At 39.9% G+C, this 13356-nt stretch overlaps 1 protein-coding gene across 1 annotated transcript in view; it reads left to right on the forward strand.

The window, feature by feature from the left end:
• MED12L (mediator complex subunit 12L) overlaps nucleotides 1-13356 on the forward strand; it is a 247335-nt gene that overhangs the window by 154681 nt on the left and 79298 nt on the right. The window contains exons 16-18 of the mRNA XM_060242347.1: nucleotides 5253-5400; nucleotides 5899-6017; nucleotides 9721-9864. Of these exons, the coding sequence (XP_060098330.1) occupies nucleotides 5253-5400; nucleotides 5899-6017; nucleotides 9721-9864 (411 nt within the window). The remainder of the gene's footprint in view (nucleotides 1-5252; nucleotides 5401-5898; nucleotides 6018-9720; nucleotides 9865-13356) is intronic.

The raw sequence follows: 13356 nt of genomic DNA on the forward strand, positions 1-13356 counted from the left end.
ATTTATTTATTTATTTATTTAAGATTTATATCCCGCCCTTCCCACAAGTGGCTCAGGGCGGCTTCCAATAGTAGATCCATCAAAATTACACATATAAAGGGATCCATATTTAAAACAGATAAAACAGATAAAACAGATAAAACCCTAGTTATTAATACACATAAATATTTATTTAGTGAACTCTGTGCTGACTCTCCAGGGGACCTGCCCAAAGTGGCTTATAAAATAAAAGTTGTAAACATAAAATGCCATGAAGTAGTACTTAAAACCCATCATTAAAAACCCAACCAAAATATTAAAAAAAAATCAGGCATTTTAAAGTGAGTCCTACACAATTCTCAAGCTAAGAGCAGACTATTAAAATGATATTGAAAATTCATCCTTAATTAATAGCCTGGCTAAAAAGAATTGTTTTGGCCTGATGCCTAAAGGAGAATAGTGTAGGCACCAGGTGAATCTGAAAGGGAAGATCATTCCACAGCTAAGGTGCAGTTATTGAACACTATTTCTGGTTGCCACTTGCCCTGCCTTGGGTGGGGGGCAGGGCACAGAGAGCGGAGCTTGTGAGGAAGATCTTATCCTGAACAATATGGGAGGAAGTGGTCCTTCATGGCCAAGCTATTTGGGGCTTTAAATGTACAGTTGGGCAGCCAGTGTAGATCTTTCATCACTGGGATGATGTCAGCCCTGTATCCTACCCCTGACAGTAACTTGGCTGCTGATTTTTGGAGCACCTGAGGTTTCCAGGTTTTCAAATGGATGTAAAGTGAGGAAAACTTCCCACCATGATCTCTTTTTTAATATTAAGTGCATCATAGTAATCTAATGGCTTTGTTTCCAGAGGGAGGGGGAGGGCAAAATGAATTATTTTCTGCAGCCCCCTGAAATTAGGACTCTGAATGACCATATTGTGCTTTGAGAAAGGTGAGGAATGATGATAGAACACATTTTCTGTAATATCTGATTAGCTGAACCACTAGAGACAATTATCTTAGTACTTAGACCATGAATAGCAGTTGCTGAAAACAGAATTATCAGGCAACACCTGGGCAGCAAAAGACCCTTCCTCAGTGCCTGTGTCTCTCCCTTGTGGGTTTCTGGACTTTATCCCCAGGAGATGCACTATAGAGCAAAGTCAATCTGCTGGGGTGTGGGGAGGGCTCAACACATTACTCAATTTTATGGTCCCATTGTGTCTTCTTGAAAATCCTCACACACCCCCCCTCTCTTTTGTTCAGATCAAACCTGTGAATCTTTATTTTCACACCATTTTGTGTTCCTCACTCTGAATTTTTCCAATTTAAATTCACACAGTTCTAATCAGTTGTGTAAAAATGTTGTACAATAGAAGAATGGACAGGGATACTAGCAACAAAACTTGACAAAATGAAATGAAAGGGCTCACAATGAAAAAGGACATATTCATACAGCTCTAAAATGACCTTCCTGTTGCCAGATAATCTTTGTAACTTTTGGAAGGCTCCAGGATTGTTATCCTATCAACAGATATAGTGGGAGGCCTGTCTGATAATTGCTTGTGAAGTGTTGTGGAGGGGAGGGAGAATATGCACAGACAGAAGGGGATGTTTGAATAGAGTTTGAGTCCAGTGACACCTTTAGGACCAACAAAGTTAATTCAGGGTATATGCTTTTGTGTGCATGCACATGAAAGCTTATACCCAGAATTAAACTTTGTTGATCTTAAAGGTGTCACTGGACTCAAACTTTGTTCTATTGCTTCAGACCAGCACATTGTTGTTGTATTGCTTCAGACCGCCTGAATCTATCTTGTGTCTTTGATTACCCTTCTTATTTGCTTGTTCCGTATTAAGGGTTTGGAAACAAAACCATGCTGTAATACACAGGATTTTTAAAGGACACAAACTCCACCAAATTACAGGAAATTGGCATGGCCCTTTTCTGATTCAAGGAGCAAGCTGCTGTAATGTCTAGTTTGCTGCTCATCTTCAGTTTCTGAAAGTGAATAAATATTCACTCTCCCTGACCACCTCATTGTGGTGATTTCAGTGGAAAATGTCACCAAACGGGAAAAAATAATATTTGCACCAGTCTTCAACAACTGACTAAGGACATTTGCTACTAGAGACTGAAGGAAATCTGTTGCATTAAATGTAGTGGATATGATGTTGATTTGGAAAAAATGTATAAAGAACATTGCCTGGAGGTATCAAAATATTTATAAACATGCAACTTGGCTTTCGGTCTTGCATGCTAGCTATTTTTATGAAGAATAATTAGTGTGACTTTCCAAAGCTATCAATGAGAAACTGTTAGTTATCATAAAATTAAATGGATTTTTTAAAAGACTGAGCAAGCAGAGATGGTTTTAAAATGTCCAGAAGAGTGCATGCACATGAAAACCTATAACCAGAATGAAACTTCGTTGGTCCTAAAGGTGCCACTGGACTCAAATTTTGTACATATAAGTAAGTGTGAAATAGAATACATTTGATAAAAGGATCACTGACTCATGAAAGCTTTTGGAAGAAATGAGTTCTTTTAATATCTATGGTGCCACTGGATTACTGTAGTATTTTCCTAGTATGTCAGTTTTGACAATGTTGAATTTCTTTTAAAATTATTAAAAGTACTGAATTTAAGTGTACACACTTAAATTTTACCCCTAGTAATCCTAAATCATTTCCTGCTGCACAGAAAGAACATATAAGCAAAAATTATGAATTAAATTACCTGAATCAGCTGTAAAATTATGAAGTGCTTGGATTTTCCTTTGCTTTCCTTTGCATTTGCTGGGAGTCGAATGATGTTCTCCGTTCAGTTTCCCCCTCTTTGTCTTGGCATGATAGTTAGATCCATTTAGTAGACTCCTTTTCAGCAAAAAGCCTAATCCTGTTCAGCAGAAGCCCAAACGAGTGAGTCAGGCACAGATGAGAGGAAGTAGTGGGTTTGGTTCTTTGGGTGCTCTGTGATTTTAAGCAGCTGGAATACAGTCCATTTCAAATTCCAGGTGACAGCTTCTGCACTTTTACCTCGCCTGAAAAAAACCAAGTAGGGTTTTTTGCTTAAAATGAGATCATTGCCAGCAAAAAAAAAATCCCAATATCTTGCTCTGAGGTAGGTTCAGAAAAGTCTGTGGAACAGTGCTGGTGTGATGCTTGGTAGATTCTAATATATGCCTTTGAATGCAGATCGAAACACAAACACGTCTTCAAAAAGCCCACTCTCCATAATGCAATTTAAAAGCTTTTAGTTCAGGAATAGATTGTGTAACTTAGCCATGTTAATATAATAAATGCCCCCCCCCTCCAGTTTGTGGCTAGTAATATGTCTCTTTTGGAATACATTGAGTGCTGTGCCCTTATTATTATTTGCTTAGAAAACAGTTAACTACAGCAGCAATTATATTAGTTTGAAATAAAGGCCATCATTCTTCAGTCCTTTGCACATTGGAATAATGCTATCATTAATCAGCACTATGCAGAAAGTAATCCTGTAACACTTAAAATCCTCCAATATAAAATTATAAAATCATAAAACTGGGCAGGAGAAAACAAGAAATGGAAAATTATCCTCAAATAAATACTGTAGATTACCATTATCCTCATTTTGGTGTAGTGGGTATTTGCGGGGACTCTTGGAGAAATGGGTTTGATTACTTACTACTCCACATGCACCTGCTGATGTGACCTTGGGTTAGCCACAAGTCCTCTTAGAGCTGTTCTGCACAACAGTAGTTCTCTCAGAGCTCTCTCAGCCCCACCTACATCACAGGGTGCCTGTTGTGGGGAAGGGAAGGGAAAGGAAATTATAAACCTTTCCGAGACTCCATCAGGAAATGAAGGGTGGGTGTAAATCCAATCTCTTCCATTTACCAATACAGAAGCCTTTTTCAAGGATCCCAATTATAACTTTTATGCAGTCCAGTAGTGCCTTAAAGAGCAACAAGATTTTCAGATTTTCAGCTTGTTGTAGTCAAAGATATCTGACAAAGGGAACTTTGACTCCCAAAAGTTTATATCCTAAGATAGGGTTGCCAAGTCCAATTCAAGAAATATCTGGGGACTTTGGGGGTGGAGCTAGGAGACTTTGGGGGTGGAGCCAGGAGACATTAGGGGTGGAGCCAATATCAAGGCTGTGACAAGCATAATTGAACTCCAAAGGGAGTTCTGGCAATCACATTTAAAGGGACGGCACACCTTTTCAATGCCTTCCTTCCATAGGAAATAATGAAGGATAGGGGCACCTTCTTTTGGGGCTCATAGAATTGAACCCCCTGGTCCAATCTTTTTGAAACTTGGGAGATATTTTGGGAAGAGGCACTAGATGCTATACTGAAAATTTGGTGCTTTTACCCCAAAAAACAGCTCCCCCCCCCAGAGCCTCAGATACCCGCGGATCAATTCTCCATGATTTTCTATGGGAATAAATCTCCCTAGGGAATAATAGAGTTCCCAGCAGACATTTCCCTCCCCTCCTCCCGCTTTCTGATGACCCTGAAGCGGGGGGAGGGTCTCTAAACCGGGGGATCCCCGGCCCTCACCTGGGGATTGGCAGCCCTATCCTAAGACCTTATATATACCCTGAAGATCTTATTGGTCTCTAAGGTGCTGTTGGACTTGACTCTAGCTTTCCTACTGCAGACCAACACAGCTATCCTCCTGAAACTGTATATATATATTAGGGTTGACAGCTCCAGTTTGGGAAATACCTGGAGATTTTTTGGGGGGGTGGAGCCTGAGGAGGGCAGGGTTTGGGGAGGGGACTTCAGTAGGATATAATATCAGAATCTACTTTCCAAAGTTGGCATTTTCTGCCACTTGGAGATCACCAAGAGAAATCCACCCACCATCTGGAGGTTGACAACCCTAACTCTGTGTGTGTGCGTGTGTGTGAGATGTTTTAGTGGTGAAGGCTTTTTCTTAATAGGAATCCTGAGGCATACTTTAATGCCTTAAATTTAACTATGCCTAATTACTATAACAAAAACAAGTATGAGGAAAATACTGAGACTTTTCACAGAAAAAGAGGGCAGTGGTTCCCAGTTTAGTGGCTGGAAAGAGTGAGATGTTAAGGGGAACAGAAACATGGAGATTCCTGTGACAGCTATATAGATTTAAATATTTAGATTTATAACTTATAAATTTATAGCCTATAAATTTATATGAGTCCACTGTTTAAATAAAGTAAGTATCTGAGGGGGGATCAACCTGTTTTAGATAATTAATTTCATTATGCAAAATTTGTGTGTTCTTCTATTGTTTGATTAAAAGGATGAATCTTCAAATCATGAATGTAACCAGCGCATGATTCTCCTTCATGGTGTTGGCAAAGAACGTGAAGAGGCTAGGCATCAGCTGAAGAAAATTACCAAAGATATCTTGAAAATCCTGAATAGGAAGAGCACTACTGAAATGAATGGTAATCATTTGCATGCATGCTTCTGAGTTTTCTGTGGTTTTGTACACAGTATAGTGTAGGGAAAATTATGAAAGGCTCAATTTATCAAGTGGACTCTCAGTATTTGAATCATCCTATTGAAAGCATCAAACATATTCTGGTGTTTATCATGAAATGTAAACCATGAACTAGATTTATGGCTGTGTTGTTTCATTACAAATTAAGTATATAGTAAAATGATAAAAATTTACACTCCCTTGCTGAAGTTGAGAGTATGAAAACCTTCAGCTTGATGGAACAAATCATAATTTCACATGCATATGTTAGTCTTCAAATAGAATGCTGGATAAAAGGCAGAGGTGGTTTCCCCCTGGTGTCTTCCCATGCAAGACTGCACACACACAAAAATCATATTTTGTCATTCTCAACTAAATTAACATTATGTTAGGTATTTGCAGTAAACTGTTGCTGAATTATGTAAAAAATATTAACTATAAAAATGTAACTTCAAAATTTCAGCTGGTGATGAAGGACAGAAAGTAAGAAAGAACAAGCAAGAAGCTTTCCCAACTTTAGAGACATTGTTTACAAAACTGCAGCAACTCTCCTATTTTGATCAACATCAAGTGACATGCCAGGTACACTTGTTCTGAAATGATGGTCTTTCCCAATTTTCTTTCTGTTAATTTTAAGCAAGTGGTATCGATAGAACTAAATTTATATAAATGGTACTGAAGCTAGAGTAATATAATAATAATAATAAATTTTATTTATATCCCGCCCTCCCCGCCTAGGCAGGCTTAGGGCGGCTAACAACAGTTCAATAAAATTATACAATATAGAATATACAATATAAGGTGATTTAAAACAACATTGAAATTATACATTAATTTAAAACAACAATCTAAGACCAGTTCGAATGTCGAGTAGAAGGCCAAGCATGATAAAGAGGAACCAAGGATAAGTGGGTTTTAGATCAAGTCAAGCCAAAATTCTCCCTAGGAGCTAAAAACCAAGTCCATAATACTTCGGCCACATCATGAGATGTGATTCATTGGGAAAGACAATAATGCTAGGAATAGTTGAAAATTGTAGAAGAGTGGAAGACCCAGCATGAGATGAATTGACTCCATAAAGGAAGCCATGACCTTCAGTTTGCAAGACCTGAGCAAGGTTATTAACAAGAGAAATTTTTGGAGGTCATTAATTCATCGGGTTGCTATAAGTTGAAAATGACTTGGTGGCATGTAACACTCAAGGATGAGAATAGGGTGGACTCTTAATGGACAGGAGAAAGCACATGGAGACTTTTGTGCTGGTACAGAAAAGATATTGCTAAAGATGTGGTTCTTCAAAGATTATTAAAAGTGAACATCTCAAGATGCTTTGGTCCAACTAGCTGAGAATTTCTTCTGTGCCTGAAACCATGGAGAGGCACTGCCAGCCGGTATAAAGGTCTTTCTCAACACTCTGCTGCTTGGTCCTTTAACTGGTGGTGCCAGGGACTGAAGCATTAATCTACCACTGAGCCATATTGAGGATGTATGAGAGAAGAAGGGAAAAACTTTTCCAGATGTAGGGAACAGCAGGAATTGTATCTTAAATCAAGATTTTCTCTGCAACCACAAACAGGTGTTTTTTACCCTTAGAAAATTATGACCTATTATTGATAAAACATTATAATCATGTTTTGTAATTGATCTCATTAGTATTGTCCACATTTCCTTTTAAGTAGCACATCATAGTTTGTATGAATAAAGATCTTAGCTGAGTGTTGCATTCACTGCATGAAAATCCATTAGAAATCTGACTGGCTTTCTGAGCATTCCTTCTTGACAGTCAAAGAAAGCTGGAGATGCTTGCCTAGATGTCAAAGCTTGCCTTGAAGGCTCCCCCCCCCCCGCCCCAGGAATCCAATCCTTATTTCCTCAAAGTGTTTTGGGCAATTAGGGTAATTCACACTACACTAACTAATGTGTTTTACATCCGGATTTTTGCTATTCTTAGAGTAAAAATATGGATGTAGAACACATTAGTCAGTGTAGTGTGAATGCAACCTTAGTGTATAAGGCACAATTGCAGCCAGGCAAGCTTTATATAGGGGTGAACTACACAATTCCATCTTAACACTGTTTATTCAAGCATTGGTTTGCCATGGGACATACAGTACATCAACTGAAGTGGTAGGTGTTGTTGAAGCTGCAGATGAAAGTTTGAATCCAGTGGCACCTTTAAGACCAACAAAGTTTTATGAGAAGTGTGGAGAAATGCCTTGCCTCCTGGAGAGGTGGCAAGCTGGCTTTTTAAAAGGTTCTGTCTCTGAGCTCAGAGACAAGCAGGAAGGATGGGAGAATGTAGCCCCTGGCATTACAGCAGCATCTGGGCTACCTCTTAAGAGATGCTAATTGAGGTACTTGAAGAGACAATGGCCATCCTTCTCCACCTGGGCTGGAAACAGAGTGGGGAGGGCTTTGGGCTAGGGCAGCCCCAGAGACCATCTCCAGAAATGAGCTGGAGATTTCCCAGAATGCATGGGGTTTTTCCCAGAATGCCTACCAGAAAAGAGGCTTCCTCGGGACAACAGAGAAAGAAGTCTAAACCTGGAAAGGAAAGGTTCCCTGTGCAAGCACCAGTCGTCTCCGACTCTGGGGTGATGTTGCTTTCACAACGTTTTCACGGCAGAGTTCTTACGGGGTGGTTTGCCATTGCCTTCCCCAGTCTTTTACTCTTTCCCCCCAGCAAGCTGGGTACTCATTTTACCTACCTCGGAAGGATGAAAGGCTGAGTCAACCTTGGGTCGGCTAATGAATCCAGCTTCTGATGTAAAGTGGGTGGAGTCAGAGGATTAGTAAAAGTGCTTGCTCAGAAGAGCACGAGGGGCTCTTCTCTCTGGGAGCTGGGGCTGGAAGACAACAGACTGCTACTCTCCAGCCAGTAGCCAACAGCCATATTTGACCATGTGACTGGGCCTGGCTGGATGCAGGAAACCAGAAACAATGAGGTATCATTAGAAGATTTTGTAACTTACTAAGCTTAGATGTGCCTGCTCTGCTTAAACATTTGGTAGGGCAAGTTTTTAAACCAGGGACAGAAAGATGCGTTTCAAACCAACTTTTATTTGATCTTCTGGTTGCTGATTGTGTGCTGTGCTAAGATTATGCTTGTAACTTTCAACTTTTTTAAAATAAACTTTTTACTATTTTGAAGGCTGGCAGTAAAGCTCTGTACCACATAATCCCCCAACTGCCTTAGACCACACTACTGTAAGAGGGGAGTCCCGGGAAGGGGGAAGGCATACAAGGGTGCCAATCCACCAGGGGTCTCCCAAAGAAGGACTTTGGTCTCTGTGATAACCAGGTGCAGGGTTGGCAGAGGACCTTGAGACCAGGCCTCAAAACTGGAAAGGGAAATTGGGAGTCCTATTCCTCTCAATCAGGAATCCCTCAATTGAGCAGGTGGTGGCAGTGCACCCTAGCGGCAGGAAAAAGAATAGCTCCCTCCAGGAGCTGGCAACCCAAGAAGGAGCTGACAGGACTGTGTCTGAAGGTCGGATTGGGCCAGTTCCATCACAAGAAGTATAAGCATTTTTTGTGCATGTACATTAGCATTAAATTAGACAAAAAAAAGGCTTTCTTGGACTCCACAAGGAAGTTGATCAGCACTAGCAGCTTTATCTCTAGGCAGCTTGCTATAGAGATGCAAACCTGTTGACCATCCATTTCCATGTTAGTCTGTTGCATCAAAAAAAAATTGAGGGACTCTTGTGACACTTGAAAGACTATCACTTTATTATAGCATCAGCTTTTGTGGGCTAGAGCTCATTCAGCATCTTCATTTCTTTTGGTGAAGTGGACTCTAGCCAACAACAGTTTATGTTATGATAGATTGTTAGTCTTTAAGGTGCCACCAGACTCCTTTTTGTGTTTACAGGCCAGCAACAACTTTCTCCCTGTTTGTGTGGTGTCAAGGCAAGGGCATTTATTTGAAGGGCAAGGCATGCAGAATTTTCATACTTGGTATGATGGCTTTTCATGTGGTGAGTGTAATGCGTATACAGGTTTAAGAATCAAAAGAGAATAAATATATTATTTAATAACTATAAATCTTCATAAAATCAAAGCAGCTAAAGCAACAAGTTGCAAATGCATAAAAACAATAAAGCAGTCAAAGTCAATTCATTGTTGTTGTTTTATAATTTTTCATTGTTGTGCAGTTCCTGTATTGAAATGATATAGTATATTGCTGACAGCTTTGGGGGAACAATTTAAAATAGCTAATGTTAACTGTGATTTCAGGTGTAATTGTATTCCAGCTTTTTGAGTGGTTCCATTTATTTTGCAGATTTCCAACAATGTCCTGGAACAGATTACTAGCTTTGCTTCAGGAACATCATATCATCTTCCTCTGGCTCACCACATACAGCTTATTTTTGATCTCATGGAACCTGCTCTCAATATCAATGGACTTATTGATTTTGCTGTTCAGGTAACAGATTTTGTTCTTTAGAATGTTCTTTCCAAGTGTGGATACATTTTGCCACAAATGGCATTGGCAGAGGTGCCCAGTGTTGTGCCTTTGGGTGTTATGACATCAGCCAACACCTTTTCTGGCCTCTGCCAAGTATTTTTGGAAAGTGGATGGGGCCAGGTAGAGCTTTTGCCTAGCAAGGCTTCTGGTTGACTGTTGGAGATCTGATTGGCAGATTTTTTAAAAAATGTTGCTTTGGCAGTAGCTGCCATCACACCACAAGGATCTACAGTTGTTACTAAGCTGTGGCAGCCATTTTGTAGTTGCAGACACCATGCCATGTCAGAATTCCAAATGTGCCTGTAGGCTCAAAAAGGTTGGTGACCCCTGTGTTAAGGGCTTTCAGTTTATCATTCTGAGAGTTTTCTGCTTATCTTTTCAAACAGCACTGCTGTTACTATACTGCTAAAGTTTCTCCTTGATTAAACTACTGCACTTCTGCACTTTGCTGCTTCATCAGGAGGAAACACTGTTATTCTCCTGTCCCTTACTACTGCTGGTCAAATACGGGATCTTGGCACCATTATCCATGCTTGGTTATTTTCATAGTACTCCATATCTGACAAAGGGAGCTTTGATTCTTGGAAGCTTATACCCTGCTGGACTTGAATCTACCTTTTCTACTGCAGACCAACATAGTTACTCTGCTGAATTTATCTAAATATTACTCTAGTATGTTTTATGTGAGACTGCCTACAAAAAGGAGTTGGAAACTGCAGTTTATTAAGAAAATGGCTGCTTAGATATTGGCTGGTTTTCTCAGTATGATCATATGTAGATTTTTTTAAAGCCCTCGTTGTATTCTAATTTGTTTCTAGGCATAGTTTCAAGTGCTGACTCTGACCTGAAAGCCCTAAATGAACTATTTGAAAAACAGTTCTCTCTAATACGAATCACCCCACATATTAAAGTGCTTAGCAGAGGCCCATCTACAAATAGTTCCTACCTCAAGGATAAGGTGGAAATGAGAATTCATTGTTTGGTTTTGTGGCCCTTCGTTTTTAGCATGTCCTCTCTAGGAACGTGTCATCCTCACTAAAAGTCAAATTACAACTGTTTTCTTCACTGAGGCCTTTGACAGATTGTAACAGTGGCTGCTTAATAGGGATGTTGAATTGCTGCTTTCTGCCTCATTATATAATTTGATTTAAAAAAAAATAAATAAAAAAGAGGAGGGCTGTAATTTTTGTAAATAAATTTTAAAAAAACCAACAACAACAATTCTTTTAATAAAACAAAGTTTGAGTCCTATGGCATCTTTAAGACCAACAAAGTTTAATTTTGAGTATAAGCTTTTGTGTGTATGCACACTTCCACAGATATCTGAAGAAGTGTCCATGCGCATGAAAGCTTATACCCAGAATAAAACTATATTGGTATTTAGTGTCATTGGACTCAAACTTTGTTATACCACTTCTGACCAGCATGGTTACCCATTCGATTCTTTCATTAAGTTAGTAGAAAACTTGTATTCTGAATACTCTAAGCTGAGTTCATGTGAGCTAGCTCACAGTTTTGCTCACACACTTTTGTCTTAGTTCAGCCTGCTCAGGAAGGATGGCCCCGGAGCACACTAATTTATGCAGTAGCTCACAATTTTAATGCCAGTAGTTCACAAAATAGAATATTTGCTCACAAGACTCCACACCATAGAAGGAACATTGATTCTGCATGTATCTAAATGGATATCTTCACAATAGCACATTTATCAATAGCTGTCTCTTTGATAAGAATAAAGATTATCTCCAATAATTATCTCCAGTGTTTTTATTTAGAGTCAGGGTCTGGCAAACTCTGCTTTTCTGTGTGCAGGATGCCTAAGAAGAAAACAAATCCCTTATGATAAAGACTGATGTTCTTTCTTTCTTAGAGATGTTTAGAAAGGCTTAACAGGGTTTTATAAGCAAAAGACAGGCTTATTGCATCTCTCCCTGAACACTGAGGATCCCTGACAGTCCTTTTAAGATACACATAGAGAGGACCACAGTATTGGAACCAATCCAACTTAAACAAAAGATATTTTGTTGAAAATGCTGTGTGTTCACAATGTTAAGGAAAAATTACATATATTTACAAAGTATTTCAACATCATACAGAAAGAATCACTCAAATGTAAGCAATGACATAATATATAAACTATCCATATACCTTGTCCCATCAGTCAATTGAAGAAAGAGAACTCTACTAGATAGGCTTGCCAATCCCCAGGTCCCAGTGGGGTTTTTTCTGCTTTCTCAGGCTCCTTCCCACTCCCAGTCAGCTGGCCTGTGGGGGAAGCCCTGCCTCCACAGCCACCATGTGCCTTTCCACCTCCGGAGGCTTCAGACTCCTCTTGGAAAGGCTTCCTCTTGGGATGGTGTGTCTGTGTCTTTATGGCTGAATGGGGGCGGGGGGAGCAGGCAGAAGAACATGGCTGCTCCCAGTGGCCGTGAAAGCAGCCCACACCTTTTGTTGGTTGCACAATCTTTTCAGAGGTCGTTTGCATAGGAAAGGTAAACTTGAACCTTTGGCTGCTCTGTGTTATTTTGAAGGAAGTTCAGCAACTTGTGAGTAGAAATGCCAATCCCCAGGTGGAAGCAGGTCCTCCCCCGCTTCAGAGTAATCAGAAACTAGGAGGGGATGTCTGTTGGGCACTTCATTATTCCCTATGGAGATCGATTCCCATAGGGTATAATGGATAATTGATCTGGGGGTATCTGGGGCTCTGGAGGAGCTGTTTGTTGTGGCCAAGGCACCAAATTTTTAGCATAGCATCTCATGACTCTCCTCAAAATGCTTTCTAATTTTCAGAACGATTGGACCAAGGGGTCCAATTCTATGAGCCCCCAAAGAAGGTGCCCCTATCCTTCATTATTTCTAATGTAGGGAAGGCATTTAAAAGGTGTGCTTGTCCTTTAAGTGTGATGGCCAGAACTCCCTTTGGAGTTCAATTGTACTTGTCACAACTTTGCTTATCCCCCCACCGCCAAAATCCCCAGATATTTCTTGAATTGGACTTAGCTCCCATAGTTGTTGTTTTTTTAATGGAAGGCCTTGAGGACTGTGAGGAATCTCTTCCTTATATTCATTAGAGATCCATTGAAGAACTGTTTGCCCCTGTTGATGCTTTCTGAGGTTTATGGATATATTTTTAATGAGGAACCTCTTTTCTCATTTGTATACTGATAGTTTATGTATTATGTGCTTGTATGATTTCTTAATACTTTGTAAATACATGCAATTTTTCCTTAATATTGTGAATACATAGTGTTTTCATCATGGGATCTTGAGTCCTCTTGAGATGTCATGCCATGGAGCTAATATAGGGTTGCCTGCTCTGAGTTGGAAAATTTGTGGTGATTTGGAAGTGGAGCCTGGGGAGGGTGGCATTTGGAGAGGGGAGCAGGAAACTGATGCCATCAAGTCCACCCTTGAAAGTAGCTATTTTCTCCTGTGGAACTGACCTCTGTA

The sequence above is a fragment of the Heteronotia binoei genome, chromosome 6 (genome assembly GCF_032191835.1).
Source record: "Heteronotia binoei isolate CCM8104 ecotype False Entrance Well chromosome 6, APGP_CSIRO_Hbin_v1, whole genome shotgun sequence".
NCBI classification, from domain to species: Eukaryota; Metazoa; Chordata; class Lepidosauria; order Squamata; family Gekkonidae; genus Heteronotia; species Heteronotia binoei.